Raw genomic sequence first — 23,233 nt, forward strand, 5'->3', positions numbered from 1 at the left:
GCTACTTCACCCTAAAAGTCGTCGTCCGTTAGGGGTTAACCATAAAACGTAAGAGAGATTAGTGAAATTAAAAAAAAATATGAAATTAAAAAAGTTTGGGAAGCAGTACAATAAAAAATAAGTAAATAAAAACAAAACAAAAATATTTCTAAACAATTTATTGCCACTTAGTTAAAAAAAGTTTAAGCTATCAAGGTTGCATTCTCAATGATCCGTCCAGCCTTATTGTCTCTCCATTCAGCATCTTATTCTGTATGATGCTCTGTACCAACAGCGCGAACTCTTTGGGATCACCTAAGCGCGAAGGGAATGGTATCGATGCTTCGAGTTCCTTAATCGCGGGCTCCGGCAGCTGGCTCACCATCGGCGTACGAAACAATCCTGTATTTGAGACCACAGACGTATTCAAAAAAAAATATTAAAACCAAAAACAAGAATTATTTAAATTCATAGTAAAAAAACACTTTTAAATATTAATAAATTATCAATACTTTCGCGAAAAGCGATCATAAGAAAAATAGTTAAAATGTGTAATAAAAATAAAATGATATACATACAATTATAATTACGTACTTTAGCACACAAATTTAATAGTGAAGATTTTTTTTTAGTAAAATAAAAAATAATAATCTGACATAGCCCATTTTAAGAGATACGGTTACTGCCTCAGAATAAATAACAAATGTTTGTAAATCCTTTGTATTTAAGCGAATATAAAATCGAAGCACCAGCTTAATAATAAACCAGCGACATCTATCGGAGAATACGCAAAACTATATTCAGTAATGAATCCATCTATGAAATATTATAGATATTTCATAGATGGCGCTAGTTGACAAGTAGAAACAAATTAATATACAATATATTTCTTTATACAAAGTAACATGTAGATCAAAAAGTTCACGCAAAGCAAATAGTCTTATATTATTCTCAGTAATAAATTGACAAGTTATGCAAGCAATTTTAAATAGAATAAATACCAAATGTATTATTTAAAACAATTTTCATAACACTAACATTAAAGAGTGTTTTAATGGCAAAGATCTATTATGAATCTCTTTATATATATTTACTAAGGTGAGAATATGTTAAGTTTAAGTTATCTATGAGATCAATGAGTGCAGCAGTGGACTTCCTATGGCTGAAATGATGATGGTAATGAAGGTTAGACCAATGCTTAATTGTAATCTCGGCAAATTTTAGGTGGTAACAGATATAAAATATGTAAATAAGATTATTACCACATAGATTACATGCAGTATATTATTTTATATTAAATTTAAAAACACTGACATCTAAAACTGAATGTATATAATAAAACAATATATACTAACTATAGATAAGTTGTAGTGATATAAAACCAGAAAATTGTATAGGAAGAAAGCCTTCACCGCTAGACGTAGGCTTCTACCAGTGGTCTACATCCATCTTTTAGCGACCTTAACAAAGTCATTTGTCTATCTTGTGGGTCAATATCCTATGCAGTGTTTGCCGATCCATGGTTTTCAATCTAGAAACATAAGGCCTCAACTGCCATATATTTAGCATGCTGTGTGGTCTGACACTTCAACTTGCCACTCAGGTGATCAATGTTGGTTATTTTTGTTCATCTATAAACAATAAAAAGACAACTAACCTGGAGCAATGGTGACCACTCGTATTCCTTGCTTCGCAAAGTCCCTTGCGATAGGTAATGTCATACCCACAATACCAGCTTTAGAAGCTGAATATGCCGCTTGACCAATCTAAAACAAGTGTGTTCTTTTAAAAACATAAATAGTATTTGAATTCAATTTTCTGTCTATTTACAACTTTATCAATAGTTTGGAATTAATTTTAGTTAAATTTGTTGATCAGTTTGTGAATGTCTATGGAGATTAACCACTTCCTGTGATGCAATGTCTTATTCAACAATGTTGATTTAGTTCAGATTAAAACTATCCTTGATCTTTTAAGGTGACACTCTCGTTCAACTTTATAATGTTGTCAAAAATTCTCATTCAATTCCAATCTTTGTTTGTAGACTTACAGAAAGTTTTAATCGGCATTCAATTATTTCTGGACTTCTTTATTTCTGACAGGCCATGGAGCATTGTGGTTTTTTGTTTTGGGAGAGTTAGTTTTTAGTTTTCTTCCTGGCTTGATATGACCTTTCCATCTGAGTTTTCTATTAAAAATACATTCCCAGATATCTAACAGCAGCTTTTTGAGTTAGGACGGTTCCATTAAGATTGACTGACCAACTGAGTTCCTTTTCTCAATATTCTCCTCTATTTTGACTTGCCTTCATAAGATGGTATTTTTGTCTACACAGTAACAAAGATGCAACATCGGTCTTGTTTGTTATACAAAGAGTTTGGAATCACAATATCATTCTTGGAGTTCCAGTCACCTAAAATGAATCCTTTTAAACATTTTCTGTCAGTAAACAATTGTTGGACAATTTTATATAAAGGCCCCCAATATACAGCAGAAATGTTAATAGTTCCTTGTCAATCATTTCATTGGTATTACTATGGCCTAGAGATACCAGTTTTCGGGGTTGAAGAGTTAGTGTTGTTTAATACTTTCTTTGATCACTATTGCAGCTCTGCCATGCAACATTTAATTTTGTTGGTTAAAACAGTATGTACATATTTATTCAATTTTTTTTTCTTAAGTCAACAGCTGCTTAAGGAATAGTTCTACTTCTCTAGTTGGCGTTTTTAATATTTGTATCATAAAATATTAATAATTAATAATGTATTAATTTGTTTTATATAGTATTTTCTTTATAACAACATCTTATTATGACATTTGTCTTATGTCATCAACATTTCAGCTATAGGTAGCATATTTTTGGATATAGGCCACCCCCATAGATTTAGAATAAGACATAATCGACATGCAACTAGTGTCTTCTAATGACTTTAATATAGATAACTATCTATCACCATGCGAGTGGACATACTAAACTGTGCTTAAGTCTTATATATTTTAGTCCAATGTAGATAGTAGCTCATTCATTATAGTAACTGAAAGAATTGTCAATCATTTTAAATTAAAAAAGAAAGTGTTGTTACCTGTCCGTCAAAAGCTGCTATACTAGCCGTGTTAATGATTACCCCTCGTTGTCCATCTGCATCCGGAATATTTTTACCAATCAACCCTGAAGCCAATCGGATAACATTAAAGGTTCCAAATAAGTTTACCTGCGGTAAAAAAATGCAAATTAAAACAGTGTCAAAACAATACTTTGTCATCCATGACCTATTAAAATTAATATTTATGTACCTCTATTGTCTTTTGGAACAATTGGAGGTCAAAAGGTTGATCTTTCTTAAAATTGTAGGTCCTAGCAGCTGAAGCCATTCCTGCACAGTTGACAGCTACATCCAAACGACCAAACTTATCCACTGTTGTCTGCAAGGCAACTTTTACATCTTGCTGCGAGGTTACCTGAAAATATATGATATACTAGAAAATTGAGTAACTCATTGAAAAATAAAATTTTTTGGAAATAAACACATTCATAATGCTTTAATATAAAATAAGCTGCAAGTATTTTTGTGAATAAAGATAGAGAAAATAAGACAAGTAAATTAATTAAAAACATATGAAATTTTAATAGAATGGTGCAGCAACAACATTATCTAAATAAAAAATAGTCGCTGGATGCAATAGCCTAGGGCATGGATGCACAGACCGCGGCCTACATGCGGCCCGCTGGTCGAATACAGGTGGCCCGCCGATAGCAAAAGTAATACTCTCATACATTCAAAAAATATTGAATTCTATTCCAGAATAAAATCAAAAAAATTTAATTACCTATACTTCTGGCAGCCAGCCCGCCATCAGTTTATGATTTGCCCGAGTGGCCCCTAGTCTTAATAAGTCTGTGCAACAATGGCCTAGGGTCACTCATCTTGTTAATGTTTGGTGGAGGCTTAAGCCTTGCAGTGGGCGTCTATCGGTTGATAAGGTGATGATTACATATAAAAAATTTAATAAATGATTTGTTCATACATCTACAGGTACAAATGCAGCTTTCTCTCCGAATTGTTTAGCTACAGTCGATCCGGAACTGGATGGTAGGTCGCAAATTACGACGCGAGCACCTTGCTTGACTAAAAGCTCAGCAGTTGCGCGGCCAAGTCCCGAAGCCCCTCCCGACACTAAACCCACCAGTCCCTGGAAATTACATAACAGTGGGATTAATGACCATAATAATTAATCTACAAATGTTTATAACATGAATGTTAACACGGGTCTAAACATAGTTATACTACTGAGAAGTTTAATAATTTAGAGATAATCTTTAAACATAACATAACCTTAAATAAAATGTGTCTACAAATGATGCTTCCAATGATAATATATTGAAATTATATTAAATATTTAGGTCAAAAATGTATGAAATGATAAGGCTGTTACGATGTTTTATAAGTTTTACAAATGTAGTAAATTAGAATAAAGTTAATAAACTTACATTAAACATTTTGTGTAAAAAAATTTGTTCGCAAACAATTCACTAACTGCTTCCAGCTGACATAGACGTCCAAACCGAGTGAACCGATTATCTCACTAAATGTAAATTATGAAATAGCGTCATTTTATAACGTATTTTGTTTGTTTCTCAGATATCATAAAACCAATTATTCAAGTCATTTCATAACATAGAAAAACACTGTGTTAACTTTTTATGCGTTCTTTAGCTTCAAAGTTTTTTGCCATATTTTATGCCAACATATTTCAATTAATATTATAAATTAATGTTTTCTATCAATAAAGTTGCACAATTTATTTTATTAATACGACTTATTTTTTGGAAATTACATAATATAGTCACGAAATATTGATTATATATCATTTCATCATATGTATTAATAATTTTAGCAATTATTTTTTATTATATATTTTAAATCCATGATTATAGAATTGTAAATGCCACAAAAACATATATTAAATGTGTATATTTAATATATGTTTTTGTAGCATGTTAAAATAATGCTAATAATATTGTTTTCTTATTGATTATTTGTTGATTGATGAGGACGTTCTTATGTAATGTTTCGTCTTTGTTAACGAGGCCCCGAAATTTATCTGATTGCATTTATAATACACTTTTTAATTTTAATATATAGGACTTGTATACCGGTAGATACGGTGATACTGATATTATGGGTATTTTTATCAGTCGTATCGCAGGGCAAACTTTTAAGTTCGCACACAATGTTGTGTACACAACAGAATAAAATGGTATCATGTAATCTCTGCCAGTATCATATCAGTTTTTGTTTTTAGTTGTATTCATATGAGCGCTTAGAGCGATATTTGTTATAAGATATTTTTGAGGTATCTTAAAGGCCCTTAACATATCGTGAATTCTTTAGCGTTTGCGGGGGCCTTTTTTCTTTCAGAAAGAAGTGACTAAATTTCACAGGTTTTGTTTAAGTGGTATATTCAATTGTAAAAAAATTTAGGTACAAAACAAAATTACCTTTATGCATTATTTAAAAAAAAAGAATAGCTTGATCACCACAACTTTCATATTGTTCTAAAAATGATTTTAATTAAATCTTTATTCGCTATTACTGTGGTTGTAAGAGGTGAGATTCGAGTTACATCATGACATTGGCGCCTCATTTCTTAAATAAGCAATTTTTGTTTCCTCGTGTAATGTTAAACAGGATATTGTGTTACATGAAAATGAAGAGCATCGATCCTACAATGTTTTCATAATAAGTTACTACAAATTAGGCACGCGCCTTGAGGCGAGTGCTTTGTCAATGTCTCGGAATTCGACGGCAAGCACGAGAGAGATCATGAAGCGAAAATTATTGATGGCCATTACTGTACTCTCGTTGTCAGCCGCTAAGAAGGGCTCGGAGTCCAACCACCAGGATGTCATCGACATGTCAGAAAACGAGGAGTTCATCAATAAAAAGCATATTTACTCGGAACCGGGCAGTAAAGAATTAGCCGTGGAGAAAATCGTGGACTCTGTGCTCTCTGGAGATCACTATTTCAAGAAAGTTGATACTATCCAACGTAAACTAGTCCATTTAAACTACCTAGTACATAATCAGACGAACACAATAATGAAGTACCTTTTGGAGGTGCTCCGGTTGGTTAAGTCCGCTCCGGCAAGCGTCTCCGACAACTTAGACAGCATACAGGCGCTGAAGGAAGATCTGGCTGCGATTAAACTTCTGCTGACCCAACACCTCCGTATGGGGACCTCACTACGTCGAGGTATTTAAGGTTTTTTAAGTAAATTTGTTCTAAAATCAATCAAGAAACATCCCTACAAGGTTAATGTTAAAGAAGGAAGTTTTTCCTATGCTTGTATTATACAAGCATAGGAAAACCTTCCTTCTCATTTTATATGAGAAATTCGAGAAATTTATCCAATTTTTTAATAACATTTACATTTAATTATAGTATGAATGCTTTTCGAGTAATGACCAGAAGCCGGTAGACGTGGTGTAAATAGGTCTCTACCTGGAAGACCGATTGGATATGAGTAGGCAAGACCTAACAGTGGGCGTCTACTGGTTTATATGATGATGATGTTAGGGTTATTTTCTTAGATGACATATTCTGATCATGTAGTGGATAGTGACATGATGTCAACGTTATAAAAATTTTAGGACTTCTGAACCAAAAAATGCGACAAATAGCTTATTTCAACCCTCTCATGATGTTCAGCGAACACTGACACCGAAACCAATGGGATGCTAATCGTATAGACAGAGAGATCTTATCAAAACTTTATACATGCAATTACATTTGCTTTGCGGGCGTGCTGCTTTGCACCACGTTTGCACCCAATCGCCTGTCCTAAGTTTGCACAATTGCCAGAGTCGATTATGACAAAAAAATCAAACGACATTCAAAATAGTGCTATAAATCTTCTCGTCTAATTTATATCGATTATATATCATCTTATATTTAATCCCATCGTTCGTATTTAATGTTCATCCCATATAAAAAGGAGTTAGGTTTCATAACCGAGTTATACAAATCGATTCGTTCCGATGGGCGCAAAATCGAGATATTTCAATTCGAAAAGTGATTCTGAAAAACTGAACGTTTTTGAAAAAAAAAATCATTCACAGCCATCAAAACTGAAGACACTACAAAAAGATTGAATGGTATTTCGAAAATTCGTTAAGTAATCTCTGCGATGCGTGCCGAATTACCTCTGAAATGGACAAATTTAACTCGAAAATCTTTGCGGCCATTTTGTTTTTCTAATTTTTAAAAAATTGACAGTGTTGAATTTTCGCTAATTATTTGAAAACGATAACGATATTAGAAAAAAAAATAATAGGAAAAAGCCAGCACGTGAACTTTGTCGCCATCTTAAATTTTTCCGAATGCATGATTTTTTTGTGATATACCGGATTGTAGAGTAAAAACGCCTCATATGTTGTGAAACTTGACGCCTTCCGGGGAAATCAATTCGGGGTGTTTGCCGGATTATGTTCTATTGCTTAACAGGATTATATAGTATAATAATTTGTGATAGGACTTTTTCCCCTACTTAAATTAAAATATGCTGCTATTTGTGCCGTTCATATTAGACCTGTAGCCTATTTTTTGGTTTTTGGAAGACATCTACTATATCCGATACCGTGTTCTCTGGAGGGAGAAGTGGATAAGATGGAATAGGATTCTGACACACTAAAACTGGCACGGTCGTTGTCTACTACGCTTGTGAGAGGCCCACCCACGCTCTGCTATCACGATATTCTGAGACCACATCAAGCAAGCCATAAAGCCATATGACAAAAACTTTTTCATAACATCACTATATTGATTATAAACGAAAAAGATTTAACCCTTAATAGCCTAGAGTTTCAATTTTGATACCAATCTTTTAAACCGAATGTTCACATTACTAATAGTTTTTTTTATAGGTTGGTTGTACGAATTTTACTGTTGTATAATATTCTTTCCAACGAAATTAAGAAAAAATCTATTTTTCCCTTCATCTAGACCCTCAAGCAAACACAGTAATATTTAAAAAAAATCACTTTCGTAAATTAGGCTATTAAGGGTTAAACTTTAAGCTCATTTACAGTCAATCTATGTATGGATAAATAACATAATGATAATACAGTATTGTTCGTCTGAATTGACAGTGGGCGAGGCACATCGTTTATGCAACTGAAGTCAGTTGGGAAAAAGGCTTTAGAGTAGCGACCACAAACTGGTAACCACTACCCCACTACGTTCGATTGCAGTCGTAGGCTGCTATGACTCTTCCAATTGTACCCTCGCCGCTTATAATGCGTACCTGGACGAGGTGCATCATTGCATTATCCCATGCTCGTCCTGGGTAACTTCAACGCACACTCAGTTGTGTGGGTAATCCGCCGGGATAGCGTAAGAGGAGCGGCTGTCCAATCGTGGTTGCGTCCGTCAACTTCAGATGCATTAGAAATTTTGGAAAATTGCAAAGAGAAATTGATTTACATTTTTTTTTAAATCAAAACGTTGCTTCAAAATATTTACATCGTATGATAATCTTAAAAGTTTTTCCCGACCCTAAGCTGTCCTCGATTACCGAAACGTTTGATAAACATTGTGTATAGTTGAGCAAGTGCGCTGTTTCGTATATATTTTTACAGCGTACGAACCGGTATTGTAAACTCGAATATTTACTAAACAGTCGCGAATAAAATTTCATATGCGCTCATGAATGGCTTATAAACTATGCCGGGCAACGTGTTACGCGTCCCAAGTCATCTGACTGCGCGGACAAAGCATAACTGTTTTTATTTGAAGAGCGATCTGTTTGTAAACTTTGACTGGAGAACGTAAAATGTTTCACCACGACAGTCACGTTACTCCGCATTCGACGGCCGCACATCGATATGTTCCGGAGCCTCGTTCTTATGCAGGTGGCCCTCTTGACGATGACACTGTCTACGGAGGAGGCAAGACATAAAAAGGTCAGGCACAGAAGCGAACACCCGGAGAAGAACTCGTGGAAAAAGGAATACGAGGACGAACTCAACCAGGCGATGCTCATGTCGTCGCGCAAAAAGGACAATCACACACGAGTGACGCAGTCCGTCGGCATGTCGGACAACGAGGCAGTCATCGAGAAAATCATGGAATCGATCACGACCAGCGAGAAGTACCTCAAAAAAATTGACAGCATCGACTTTAGATTAAACAGATTGGACATAGAAGTCCACGAGAAAACTAACAACATATTGAAATACCTAGCGGCGATATCGAAGACACTTCAAAGTCAACTGTACTCTGAAAAACTAGACACAGCATTGGATGTTTTGAAAACTGACGTCGGTTATTTGCGAACAAAACTTGAAAAAGCAACTGTTGACAGGAAAGGAAGCAGTTTACCTCAGCGTAAGACTTTAGAATTCCATATATCATTTTTATTTATTTTCGTCGTCTGCCTTAAGGACATTTTAGTGAATTTAACTACCTCGTTATGTAATGAAATAACACTTTTCTTTTACTTAATATAATGCTAATAATCTTTATTTTTGTTGCTAAAAATAAGAATAGAAAGTTATTTTGCGGCGGTGATCGAACATACTTCGCAATATTGAAATCGTAAAGTTAAATGCATACCACATGACTTCAAGTCGAGGTCAACCTAAGGCCATAACGGGCTTCCAATCCAGTGGAAAATTTAAAGTACGAGGTCCAGAGAGAGCTTTCCGGGGAAAAACTTCCGGAGAGACATCCTGCTTCTGGGATAGGTTTATCTCCTTTTAGGACTTTAATGCCCCTTCCTTACTGGCGCTATTATATGTAAAACATATATATAATAGAAAACACTTAAGTGGTCCAGAACAAGTTCAGAAAAATAGTTTGATTTATATAAAAAAAAAGTTTAATTTAAAATCAATTAAATACGTAACTCTTTAAGTTAATTTTATGGCTATGAAAATATTTATATCTATATGGGTACAAATAGCGTAGCATATGAATCATGTCATTTTATGTACGTGTTTGTAAATATGGTAAGTCTATTCACCATCATTTAAGTCGTGAGAAAAAAAGCCTCACGTCTTCCGATAACCTTTATAAATTCTCCTGTCCACTTTATGGATAGAAGTTCTAGGTTGTGCTTGCCGGTCTGAAGTCTCCACTCTAGAAGTTTAAGTCCCTTAAATAGGTATCTATTTCGTTTGTTATGTAGCCTGCACATAGCCTTAACTTACCATGCTCTACTGTATTACACTACTTATTCTCGAGAGGCGGTAGACGCGGTATGCGCAGATCCGACACTAGATGGACCGACGGTAGAGTCAGGGTTGCGGGACTTCGCTGAATATCGATAGCGCAATACCGGACATAGGTCAATAATAAAACAAAAAATAAAAAAAAATTACCTAGCCACCTAAGAGTAATAAGATGATGGAAGGAAGGCGATGAAAGCAAGAAGGAATGAAAGATATTGTGATGGAAATAAGGTAAGAATAAAAGAAATTGAGAAGAATGACAGTGAGTGAAGAATAAAGATGGAAGATCTGAAAAACTTAATTGTAAACAAAAACCCTGATCCCAACTAATTAGGGGTACGAGAGGCCTCCAATAGCGGGGGCCATAAAAAAAATACCGGACATAGAGGCGACCTTTCGAGAGAGAGGGGGCTTTATCCTTTGCAGTATTTGTCTATCGGCAGACATGATAATGATAATAACTATATCTATAATATATAATCTACAACACTAAGTTTTCATTAACGAGTATTTAAAAACAATTCATTATGACGGCGTTTGTTTTTATTTATTTTAGTTGACGGCAGCGTTGAGTACAGACTGGATTCCAATGTGGACACGCGGCTTAAATTCATCGAAGACCACATCAAGTCGATCATGACGAGTGTCGACTCCATCTCCGGGATTATATCTCAAGTGAAACATCGACAGAACTCGCACAAGACTTTCCACAAGCAAGTATCAAATTTCGATAAATATTTAGGTAGAAAAAAAGTTTTTTTTTTTTAAATCAAGACCGTTAATGTTATTCTCTTTTACCCGTAGTTTGTATATCAAAATGCTGAATCATTTTGATAAACAAAAACATGCGCCATTGTTTTTATTTTTAATTATATCCAACTATTATTAATTAGCAAATATTAATTATTATTAATTAAAAATTTACAAATTATTCGCAACTGAATATTAATAAAGTTTAAGATTTCCTGTACAAATGGAACGTAAATAAAAGTGTATATATTAATGATATCACAACTGATTTGCCTTCGTGTATTGTGCTTATGGAAAATAGCTGGTGAAAAGGAAAGAATGACTTCTAAACAACTTGCTTAGGTTATTTATCTATTTATTTAAAAACAATTTTTACACATTTTTTGTATAACGGCGAACTTAATGCCGAAACCATTCTCTACCAGTTAACCGTTTAGACGGTACTGAGAATATTAATAAAATAAATGAACAAATTAGGCTGTGATATCTTTTATTACAAAGTGAAATTATCTTTTCCTTCTGGACTCTTAATTTCATTACACGTTTACATAACAGATGTTATTGCATGCCTAATTTAATTATAATTTTTTTAACACTCGGCTTGTATCACAGACCGGAGGTAGGCAGCGCGTTGGACAGTCTGTCGCTCATAAGCGAATTCAGGAAGGCCCTGCACGAACAGAAACCAAGAAAATGCGAATGCAAGTAAGTACACTGTTCATTTTATATTCACCAATCTTTATAAACCAATACACTCTCACTGCAGCAGTTCCGCCTCGAGAAACTTTTGGCTAAAACGGGCGTCAAACACACGCGTGATGTGTCCCACCCCTGCCATTTCAGATAAGCAATTATTTGCTTATCTGAAATGGCAGGCGCATGTGTTAAATATGTATCTAAAACTGAAAACTTTCTAAAAGGTTATCAGTTGAAGCCCATAGATGCCCGCTGCATGGCATGGGCCACCCCAAAAGATATCTATGGGGGATATACTATAATCGCCATTGGCAGGCGATCACATTGTGATATTATGATACGCAAAGTACACTACTGCCCATCCTCTGGAAACTTTTTTATGACCGGTGGCAATCCCATATAATTCAATGCACAAATTGTGAATTTAAATAAAAAAAATTCACGGGAATTGAACCTGCTACCTACGATCGCAAATATTTTATACCAATGGACTACTCACAAAAAAAAATGAGCCATAAGGCTTTTCTATGTCTTGCTTTGGTAAAATTTTACGAACTTGACGAAAAAAAAGAAATTAATATATTTGATCTATGAAATGTAAAGACTCGGGCATTATTATGTTGTCTTAATACTAGGTTAAATCAGTTAATGTTGGATATATTGTTTAACAGGATCGGTAGGATGGACCGAAACGAGCGCTACCCCACGGACTGCCATGAGATTCAGATCCAAGGCTTCAATATATCGGGCATCTACAAGATCAAGCCCGACGACATGGATCCATTTTACGTATTGTGCGATCTTAACACCGCCGGCGGGGGATGGACTGTGAGACCACTTTTCTAATTATTTTCAACTTAAAATTATTTAATAATATATTAAAAAATATTTTGCTGATTAGTTTTAAATAGATCCTAAAAATAATGCGACATTTCTACGAAGTTCGACAGTTCATATCTAAAAGTCTTATCCGTCTTCAATCTATGAGAATATTTCTCAATTTTAGTATATTTTACGAACCGGTGAAGAAGATCAGAGGTCCCAAAGATTACAATTTTAATAGACGATAGATTTTACTGGCAATATGAGCCCAGAGTACTATGGAATCTAAAATACGATAAATAGTTTACGTTAGATTTACGTTCGTACACTTCTTGGGCATGTGGGACCAGTGAATAGGATTATAGTTAATGAATGAGAGATCAAGGCGTTGCCGGAGGAAATAAGCGATTACCAGTAAAATCCTTTTATATCCTTCAACAATCCTTAATGTACATATTTGTAATATTTGACACAGGTGTTTCAAAACCGTTTCGACGGTTCGCAAGATTTCTACAAAACTTGGTCGGAGTACAAATATGGTTTCGGCAACCTGGCGGGTGAGTTCTGGCTGGGGCTGGAACAGCTTCACCATCTCACCAATCAGAAGCTGTATGAACTGCGGATCGAGCTGGAGACGCAGCACGGCCGCGACGGCTTCGCGAGCTACTCCGTGTTTACTGTGGCGTCGGAGCATGAAGGTTATAGAATTGGCACCCTGGGTTCCTTTCACGGCACAGCAGGTCTTGTTCCATCATATTTTTTTTTCATTACCGACTCACACACACACGTATAGTTCCTATGCAACTGTAAACGAGTTAAAAGCTGAAGCGCACAATACGATTTTAAATATCCATCACTACTCGATATTAAAAGTTGCCAGGAATGAATCGCTAAAAGAATAAATTTCTATATCCAACAAAATCGAGCTCATTTTGAGCAACCAATTAGTTAGTAGTAGTAGTTTACACTTTCTTTTGTTAATTTAAAAAAATTTAAATTTCATTGTTTTCCTTGTATTTTATTTAAAACGTTTGTCAGAGATGGGATTCTTATGATTGATCCTATCGATCGATACCGTAAAAGCACAGGAAGTTATTTTTTCGGATTTTACGCGTTCCAAAAATCTGTGAATGCAGTTCCGTTTCTTGTTAAAAATAAAGGAAGTAGTAAATAATTTTCTTCCTTTGAGTAAAATTGTCTATCTTCAGTATGTACAGTACTTTCCCTCCAGGTGGTGTAAAAAAATTCCACCGTGTATATATAATATACGTTGTTATAGGAGGACATGACGGGATCCGTAACTCTTGGATTTCAGTCACCACAGTCATCAATGTATTAAATTTATTCTAAATATAATAAACGCACATGGGAAACATTGAAAAACTTTTAAACAATACAATATGTATATTATTAGATATTTCAGATGACTACATCTGTAACAAGTTTTTATTTCTAATATTAAATGTATAATAAAACATATAGCTACCAGTGGTCTCTAAAACCTTCGTCAGGTACACACATTATTATAGTCCTTGGACGAAACTGGATGCAGATCGGTCTTTACAGACGGTTTTATTTAATCCGTGCGAGCGGCTTATGTCCAGCTGTGGGCTTCATACGATTGAAATGATGACGATGACAGTGAAATTAATCTGATGTATCAAAGGCGTCTTTCAACAACGACTTTATTTTATTGACGGAAGGAGATTGCTTGTCTTAATATATACATGGCAGTGGTAGCAGGGCAATCCTCCTGTTTAGTGCCTTAAGCCGTATACAGTTTCGGAACCCCTTCTCGGGCGGTACATAGACGTTTCACCTGATTATAAAGCAACCGAGCTATTGTAAAAATATAGGTTGTGTAGGTAAAAAACCGTTCATAAAATAAGTTACCTGAAATTTCACTAAACCTCTTTGTAACAACATGTTACACACGATTCCTTGAAAATACTGGATCATTTCAGTTTCGTATCGTAGTGAAATCTGGATGATAATCCTCTTGTTATTAGAAAAATATTTAGAGTTTTTAATAGTAAAGGTATTCAAACCAAGAGTATTTTACGAATGACAGATTTGACGTTATAAACCAAAACACATTACAGTTTTATTTCATAGACATTTAAATGATTCGTACGAATTTAAGGTGACTCCTTGACCTATCACGCCGGCCAGAAATTCTCGACGCATGACGCTGATAATGACGAGTGGAAGGATGGCTCCTGTGCAACAGAACACGGCGGTGCCTGGTGGTACAAGGAGTGTGATAAAAGGTAAACACCACTTAACTAAACCTACAAGAATACAATACATTACAATACTTTGTAGGTAGTGTTCCGAGCTTAGCTTTCATATAAGACGTTTTAGCCTAAGTAACCTATATGTCTTGCTCCAACTGTAAATGTCACTTCAATAGCAGTGGGAGGTCAGAAAAGAAAAACAATACATTAGTATAATACGTATTGAATTAACTTATTTCCACTGTTTATACATATGCCTCACTAAGAGTACGTATGTTATTACAAACAGAGAATTATTATTATAACATTCAAACATATTTATTTAATTGAACAATCAATTGACAATAGTATAAAATAATATCCGTCTACCATGTTTGTATAGGCGGTGTGAATATATAACTGTTCTCAGTTCTTTGCGAGCGTCCGTTTAAACAAACTAAGAACTTGACGGTTTACCAAATCAGTGTAAATATTCTAGCAAAGGCTCCGGAAGCAGGCACTGAACTAAATTATTAAGAAAGATGTTCATGCTTACCACCTAATGCGCCTTTCCATCACCAATTTGCCAGAAATTGTAGATGTCAGCAAAGAAAAGAGTAAATTTGCGCTAAAGTATAAAAAATATATATTGTCAACATAAAGTTCAGATGGACTCTCAGATGTCATGACGGAGTTTTACTATTAATAAGTATGTTCCACGAAAATATCTGCTTTCGATAAGAAAAAGAATTAACATGTCGTCTTGACTTCTCCTTTCAATGTAGACAAATAATATTTTAAGAAATTCAGAGACTGCTGATTGTAAAAACTTGCATGTTACATATTCATTTATGTCAGCTGACAAATGCCCACAACACACAATGACCAGTAATATGTTTTGAAATTGGTCTTTGAGAAAAAAATTTGAGAACCTCTGCTCTATATCAATAACAAACTGTCTCGAAGATTTTTCAGTTAAAAAGTAACCTTAATCTAGATGAACCGAAGTTGATCTTGGTTCAGAAATGGTGGTCAGACTGGTGCGCTGCTTGTGGCGCTGGAACCGTGGGAATTTATTTTGTATCGGCTTTAGTCAGAGGTTTACTAACTTTGGGGCGAAGTCGATCCTCGAAGCCTTTAAGACGCTATCGTTTTTATATTGAACCACGTATTACCACCATAGATTTTACCACGCGTTTTTAAATGTAATTATAGTATTTCTCGTTACTTAATATATGGCCAAACTGTCTCCATAGCTCATTGGACATTCAATCCGACATCTACATTTACAATATGATATTTAGATTATATTACAATCACCGCCAAATTTAGCGTAGTTAGAACATCTATACGAGAAGTTGTAGAGGGCCGGTAGCCACGTGGTCGGTCTTTACAAGAACGAAGTACACCTGATGGTATCACAACGTGGCGAGCCTACACTATGCAGCACTTAATTCTTCGCTGTGATCACCCATGATATTTATGATACTGTCAAGTTACTTGTACGAATGGACACTTTATATAGTTTGGAACTTTTATCCACTGATCATCTTTGATATATACTCATGGTCAATGTCGGTATTTTTAAATTTCATCCCCCATAGATTTCCAATATGATGCGGCGGTCATCTTGCGTTTTCCGACGATCTTTACAGGGTCGAAGGTCTACGTTTTGCACAGACTTCGAGTTTGCCGATCTGTGGTGTCTATTTTAAAACTTGGAGGCCCCATAGGCAATATGTCCTGCGCGCTGTAGCCTATTCACTGCCACTCCCAATTTGCCAATCTGCTCGGTTATATCCTCTCATTCCTAATCGTCGAAATTCGACGTCCTATATGAAATCCTTTAGCTATCCGTATACCTCTCTCTCAGTTGCCTTGTTTCGGTGCCGTCATCAACGACTCGACTTTCATAATTATTTTATATATTTCGCCTATAAGACATCCGCTCGGAAGTCATTAAAAAAATAAACTAAAACAGAATTCGATAGTTGGTTCATAGGGTAATTAATTTCAGCAACCTGAACGGCAAGTACACGCTGTCTGCAGATGAGCCTCAGGGTCAGAACATGTACTGGATCTCGTTCAAGGCGCCGGCGGTGCCACTCACCAAGTCCCGTATGATGATTCGCCCCCTGCCCGCCAGCAGGCCACTTGATTACAACCAACATCCCAGGGTAAACTATTTACTCTTACACCGGAATCTGTGAGGTAAACAACGGCGTGCTCACACCGTACATTAAGGTTTATCACCTAAAGGTGAACATACAGTTATGCTACGTAAACGTAACACGGTTTTATATATATCAAATTAATATAAATATAAGCAAACAATTTTCCGAAAATCATTGAAGATTTGACCGACAGTCGACAAGAAACAATTTTCTTATTTATCACGACCATATAATCGACTGTAATGGGATTATAAATTATTCATCTCATATTCAATTAAAATCAGTATATAAAAATATATATTTTTAATTTTAACCACAGATTATATTTTAAGATTAGAATAATTCAAGCGAGCGTTATTTATGATTTACTTTATTTATAATTCGTACCGAACATGTCCACGAAGTTAACCAACGAATCGACAGCATATTTGTGGATTAATTAATTTCTTTTAATTTTATAATGAGCGATATATTGTTATTGAAAGGAACACTAAGTATCCGCTGTTCTGTAGGACCGCAAAAGTGTACTGCACCACCGTTTGCGGAGAATATGCGGAACGCATTGCTTTGTTGGGCAAGTATCCCACCGATAATATCTAGATTTATGTATCTATTTTATTTTGTCTCATCATCATCGCTCATCATCAAGTCACTGCAATCACACTACGAGGCGTAGCCCTCCCCTATAGATCGCCACAATGACTGGTCTTCCGCATCCAGCCACCCCAACCTCCCCCACCTTGACTATGTCGTCGCTGATGGGTCTACCCACTCCGCGTCAACCCGATCGTGGCCGCCTTCTTTTTTTTTTTTTCGGCCCCATCGTCGTAACAATAAAACCAAAGCCATTATTTATAACCACATAATCAAATCGATAAAACCGTTTAAATTATCGTATAAATAATAGTTATTAATTTATATATAACAATAATAAACAAAAAAGATTTTTAATATTATTATTATATATATATTTAATAAAAATTTAAAATCTTAAAATAGTCAGAAACAATGTCAATTAACCTTCGTTCTGTTAAAACTTTTGGCACGTCACTGGACAGAAGAATAGGTTAAATAAATTACAATTTCAATATTATTTCGGAGAAAAAAAATTAATGTCTCTGAAGTGATTACTTAGTTTTATGAATTTAATAATAAACGACAATTACATCAAAAAATATGTTAAGTTATTGATTCGCAGTTTAAAGTTTTTTTTTTACTTTAAATTTTTGACAGATGGTTGAAAAGAATTTAAATTTTAATCTATGGTCGATTATTTCACAAATTTATTTGAAAGTTTTCCTTCCATGACACTGTTGCGGACAGCGTTGGTTTTCGTGGCGATCTTTGAGGAAGCCTATGTCTTGCAGTGAGGGTCTATCTGCTGATATGATGATATTGATGGTGATTAAGGCTTCCTCGTGCCTTATCGAAAATATAAAAAAGAAATCACCGATCAGGTAGTGTCGTTCTTGAGTTTTGCATTTCGTAAGGAATTAGGAAAATATTTTTTTATTTATATAGAGATGAAACATGGAATATTTTTATACAAGATGGTGACGTAACGCAAGAACTGGATAGCTGACGTTTGTTTCAGAAAATTTTAGACGGCTCTAAACTGAGGAGTTCGGAGGAGCAGCCCAAGGTGTTCCGCGGCAAGCCGAACTACGAGACTGGGCATCCGCGAAAGCCTTACCGTTACGAGGGCCACTCGCGCGACGAAGTATTTTTCCCGAATTACACGTAGTCGATGAAAACTGCGACCAATGCACTCGGTGCGATATAAGGTTAATTAGATCATATCGAGTTAGAAACAACGCTTGCGTTGTGCTTTCTATTGTACAATAAAGAAGTTCGCTGCAGCGACATACCGGTCGGCTCAATGTTGTCATTGTCCATGTACTAAATTGAAAAAAAAAAATTGAACAGGATATTGTAAAAACTCTTTTTAGTGTCTATACTTGTATTAAATTTATTATAAGTCAATAACGAACATAAATAAAATAATATATTGTATGAACAGTTTTTATATCACCGCTTTATAATCTATGGTCAAGAGTACAGTAGCAGAAAAAAATAATGTATGTGTTTCGAGAGCATTGAATTTTTATTGTATAATGTCATTACTTCACATATACAAGTAGCAAACGCGACAGCAATACGCTTGTGAAGGCAGTAGACAATACTATTGTGGATTTGTTTTTTTTTTATTATTTTTATTTAAAACTGTAATAAATAAAGAAATTTAAATGTAGCGTTTAATTTTACAAGCCTTTATTAACTAAAACCGCACTTACGTTCGTTTGTGATTCTATTATATCAATGTCAGACAGTAAAGGCAAAATCAAAAAATCATATCAGTCAATCTCATTCTGTTTATTAATCAGAAATTAAATAGTGGTGAATTTGTGACATTGTGTGGAGATAGTCCAACCTACCCGCTACTTCCATCTGCATATATAGAATAGAAACATAATAGAGACTACCAAACATGTGTTGAAATTACATTAAACTTACTTAATAATTGTTATGGAGTGTAGCGCTAGGTCTTACAGAAAACAAAAACAAAAAATACAACCTCTTAACAATAAATATACTAATAATAACTTACTAGTAATTGCAGCCCGAACAATTAGGCGCTCCGTTTACGTGTTAGCAGCTTATTTGATATTCTAGAAATAAGTTTAAATATCTCTTTTCATCGGTCTACGAATGTTTAAGTCATTGTATCATAATGTCAAAATAATTAGAGATATATGTCACATCCTCTAAGCATAATAAGTTATATGTTATCAATAACTTACTTGACACTCGAGCGAAAATTACTTTCAAGACGTTTGTGAGTAATTTTAATAAATTTTAAAGTTCGAAGATCATTAAATTACACTACGACTACTGTACAAAATAAACCCTCTTGACACAGTTTCTTAATCAGAGTTTATTATTAGCCAACCGACGATAAACTACATTTAAACTTTAAAACTAAACATAAACTTAATGTTAATAACTATACGTGTTAATAATCTATCACTAAATAGTCTTTAATCGACGTCCATTGTACTTGAATCGCTGCAGAATTCTGTAAGGAAGAAACATAAATAAGTAAATTGCGCGCGCTTTACTGTATTCGTCCAACAGAGTTCTGTTCAGAAAATTCTCGACTTATGGCCTTTGTTAGTTATAACAGGTAAGGATAAGTTTACACGGAGACCATTATCTAGCTCTAACAACAATTATTACTTAAGATATGTGGAGTTTTTGGAATAATTTTTTTTAATTTGAATATGCCGACATATAGTAAACGCATATTTGCATTTCTTTAAATATAGTTGGCACCCCCACTCATTCCTAAAGTCAGGCATCTGTCCCTTTTATTTTCTTACAAAAACTACAGTTAAAGGAGGACAACCTGAATTTGTCCAACGAATATAGTATAGGGGCGAGTGCTTGCGGCAAAACAGAGTCCAAAAGGACAAGATATCTACGTCATTGGTGAGCCAAGTAGGTTAACTTACCCAATTCAATGTAAAAATCAGACTCTTCATCGTCTGGGCAGAGGGAATTGATACTGGAGATGACCGTGGTCGCCAGCTCTTGCTTCATAGAGAATTTTTCGACAAGATCTTCGCATTTCATCAGAAGCAACGCCTCACCGTCCACCTTCTGATAGAGGAACTGATCGGCATAGCCAGAACAACCCGGTACGTTACGAATGAATTCGTACACCTGTGTCACCTGTGATAATACCCGGGGGATATATATTAATATATAAACAACATTCAGCTGGTAAAGTTCCTAAAATTAGAACTGAACAAACAAGAGTGCCAGGCCATTGTATAATAGATATATTGCGCCATGATCGTGCTACACATGTTCATGTAATGCAAGCATATAGTCTAATCAACAGGGACTTACCGTCCATTTCGAAACGGGTATACCGGAACTAGTAGAGTTTTCCGAGAACCATTCAGAACTCGCGACAGAGCGCGCAGGCGACATGGAGTTTTCGTCTGGTAGTAAAAAAATTATGGATTTAGTTCAGAGCATCGGACGGATTATATCTTAGATTTTTATTCTTCACATAACATTTTTTTTTTATATAAATTGAAAGAATATATATTCTAGACAGTATTCCATTTTATATAACTTGACCAAGTAAAGTACACTTCTTTACATAAACTTTATTTTTCTCTGGCCATATATGTCAACCAGTCTCGAGCGAAGGTAGTTTTAAATTGCACAGGTTGTAAATTTACATTAGAACATTATATATTTAAGCAATGCCGACATATCAACGTATTTATGAATCTTATTATTTATAAGAAGCAAATAAGATAGTGACGAAATTAGGAAAAAAAAAATCAGATTCAAACATCTCTTAATTTAAGAAATATGAATACACTAACAATTATCTACACTTGTAATGGAGTAGTTAAGTAAAGAAACCTTTGGTTTCTTTACAATTGTTGAAACCTACTCATCACAAAAGTCACACATCCGACTCTTTCATTTGTTAATAAAAGTGCCGTTGATGGTGGACAACCTGAACTTTGTCCGGCTAATAAATTACAGAGAGTGCCTCGCTACAAATCAAAGGCAGTGACTGCGTCGGTAGTTTTAAATTACAATACGCTGTAGTTGCAAATGATATTTATAACAATATAGATATGAACTCACTCAAGGGCCTGTCCGGGTTTGGTGATGTGATTGCTCTACAATATTCTTTAAAAGCCGCCGGCCATTGGTATACCGGTGGTTTCACCTGAAAAATAAATATGCTCACAAAAACATGTCACTCGCAGTAGATTCAATTAAAAACATATTTTATAAGTTTTTATCTTTGATACAATTTGACGGACGTCAAAAGCTGGTTATATTTATTGTACTTCTACGAAGTATTTGACAAATACAATGCGTTGCCTGTAAGGCTACACTACGCTTGTTTAAGTAGAGATAGTGGTAAAAAAAGAAGTCACTTACGGGAAATGGTTGATCGGATTCCTGGATGACATGTCCTTCAATAACGTGAGTCGATACGTTCGGTGTGTCCAAATCAGACGACGACGCTTTATCAAAAAAAAAAAAAAACATTCGTTTTTCTGATTATTCATATAACTAAGCAAAAAAAAACTAAATTTTCTAAAATTTTCGTCTTTTAGATACCTTACATAGATAAAAATCCAAGTTTCTTTTTAAATAATAATAACCAATATTTTGCAAGTACCCACTTATGGTTGCAACGCTTTTAACACGGCTTAGTCAAGAACGAATGCAGAGCCCTTTGCTGCGCGCTTTTTATAACAACAATAACTGTAATAACAATTGCTTTATAATCATTATAATTATTGTCGTACAATATTTAACACTACCCTGACAATATCAAGTTAGTTCGTGTATGCACTGGTTACTCACCTTCAGGGACATTCTCAGCTAATGACGCCTGATTGTTCGTTTCATTTCTGTTAGAAGTAATTTCGGTTGGATCCATCACGAAAGAGATTTATTCACAATTCTGATAAGTAACAGAGTCAGTCTTCTTAATATAATAAAAAATTATAGCAAAGAACACTAGAGTTAACTAGACGAAAACAATGCATAAACTAAAATGAATCCGAGCCATCCCCCTTTTTATAACAAAAATAATAATCAATACAACACCTTTACTAATGTTGATCAAAACTTTATAACCAAAATATAGATTAAAAACATACATCTATTTTTCTAAAATTCTTAATAAAAAGTGAGATATTTATTTACAATGTTAAGCTGTTGTTTATTAAATATTTAAAAAAAATTCACTTCTGTTTTAATAAGCCAATACAATTACAAACAAATTTCACCTACATAACTTTTTTTTTATTTAATCTGATTATTTGAGAATTCGAAGTGTACAGATATAATTATGACTATTTCCGTCTGGCATCTCGGGTTGTTAATAATTTATAGTAAATCATTTTTAAAATTTTTATATTATGTAAAGAAAAATATTTTATACATATAAAGAAAAAATGACATACCACCACATCAAAGGCGCATATATATTAATCAAAGACCATGAATACGAGGTTAATATAAATGATCTTAAATTGACTTCTGTACCATCTGTACCAATCATTGATTTACCTGAAATTTCTTTAATAAAAATAACTTCCACGAAGGAAAAATTAGTCAACTTAAAGGAGATAGAACTCAGTAATCTGAAGCATTTAACAAGTGTTTAAAAAAATTATATAAGTGGTAGTTACAGTGTAAAATCTAATTTAGTTGACGCAATGTATATAGGAACCGGAACTTTAATTTTATATGTAGATGTTACTTTTATTGCGATTTCAAATGAAATTAAAATTTATCTGTATGTAATTAGAAA

General features: G+C 34.5%; 3 protein-coding genes across 3 annotated transcripts; 1 reads left to right on the top strand and 2 right to left on the bottom strand.

Moving 5' to 3' along the window:
- Window positions 1-150: 150 nt before the first annotated feature.
- On the bottom strand, window positions 151-4,666 carry scu (scully). The gene is made up of 6 exons (XM_068761791.1): window positions 4,469-4,666; window positions 4,006-4,170; window positions 3,274-3,438; window positions 3,063-3,191; window positions 1,637-1,745; window positions 151-381 (listed from the first exon to the last, which is right to left on the bottom strand). The coding sequence occupies exons 1-6, from the start codon at window positions 4,475-4,477 to the stop codon at window positions 191-193; spliced, it is 768 nt and encodes a 255-aa protein (XP_068617892.1). The 5' UTR covers window positions 4,478-4,666; the 3' UTR covers window positions 151-190.
- Window positions 4,667-8,864: 4,198 nt separating this feature from the next.
- Window positions 8,865-18,613, top strand: LOC137919740 (fibrinogen C domain-containing protein 1-like). The gene is made up of 8 exons (XM_068762918.1): window positions 8,865-9,366; window positions 10,768-10,923; window positions 11,570-11,666; window positions 12,329-12,485; window positions 12,955-13,219; window positions 14,623-14,749; window positions 16,713-16,872; window positions 18,464-18,613. Exons 1-8 carry the CDS (start codon window positions 8,865-8,867, stop codon window positions 18,611-18,613), a joined length of 1,614 nt encoding a protein of 537 aa, XP_068619019.1.
- A 1,294-nt stretch (window positions 18,614-19,907) lies between these two features.
- On the bottom strand, window positions 19,908-22,354 carry LOC137919750 (polyhomeotic-like protein 2). The gene is made up of 6 exons (XM_068762930.1): window positions 22,279-22,354; window positions 21,847-21,932; window positions 21,544-21,628; window positions 20,782-20,876; window positions 20,382-20,601; window positions 19,908-19,945 (listed from the first exon to the last, which is right to left on the bottom strand). The coding sequence occupies exons 1-6, from the start codon at window positions 22,352-22,354 to the stop codon at window positions 19,908-19,910; spliced, it is 600 nt and encodes a 199-aa protein (XP_068619031.1).
- Window positions 22,355-23,233: the final 879 nt, after the last annotated feature.

Source organism: Battus philenor, unplaced genomic scaffold (genome assembly GCF_028537555.1).
Source record: "Battus philenor isolate CCGP_79_NKW_IND1 unplaced genomic scaffold, ilBatPhil1.0.hap1 SCAF_1, whole genome shotgun sequence".
Taxonomy (NCBI): Eukaryota; Metazoa; Arthropoda; class Insecta; order Lepidoptera; family Papilionidae; genus Battus; species Battus philenor.

Excerpts from the sequence above, each read along its gene's own strand:
- scu (XM_068761791.1), bottom strand. Across the intron at positions 3,439-4,005 it reads CTGCATTTGTACCTGTAGAT|GTAACCTCGCAGCAAGATGT; the intron begins GTATGAACAAAT and ends ATATATTTTCAG. Across the intron at positions 382-1,636 it reads AGTGGTCACCATTGCTCCAG|GATTGTTTCGTACGCCGATG; the intron begins GTTAGTTGTCTT and ends TCTCAAATACAG.
- LOC137919740 (XM_068762918.1), top strand. The coding sequence starts at position 8,865 with ATGTTCCGGAGCCTCGTTCTTATGCAGGTGGCCCTCTTGACGATGACA. Across the intron at positions 10,924-11,569 it reads CTCGCACAAGACTTTCCACA|ACAGACCGGAGGTAGGCAGC; the intron begins AGCAAGTATCAA and ends TCGGCTTGTATC. Across the intron at positions 16,873-18,463 it reads ATTACAACCAACATCCCAGG|AAAATTTTAGACGGCTCTAA; the intron begins GTAAACTATTTA and ends CGTTTGTTTCAG.
- LOC137919750 (XM_068762930.1), bottom strand. The coding sequence starts at position 22,354 with ATGGATCCAACCGAAATTACTTCTAACAGAAATGAAACGAACAATCAG. Across the intron at positions 20,602-20,781 it reads TACCCGTTTCGAAATGGACG|GTGACACAGGTGTACGAATT; the intron begins GTAAGTCCCTGT and ends GTATTATCACAG. Across the intron at positions 19,946-20,381 it reads TGATTTTTACATTGAATTGG|AATTCTGCAGCGATTCAAGT; the intron begins GTAAGTTAACCT and ends TCTTCCTTACAG.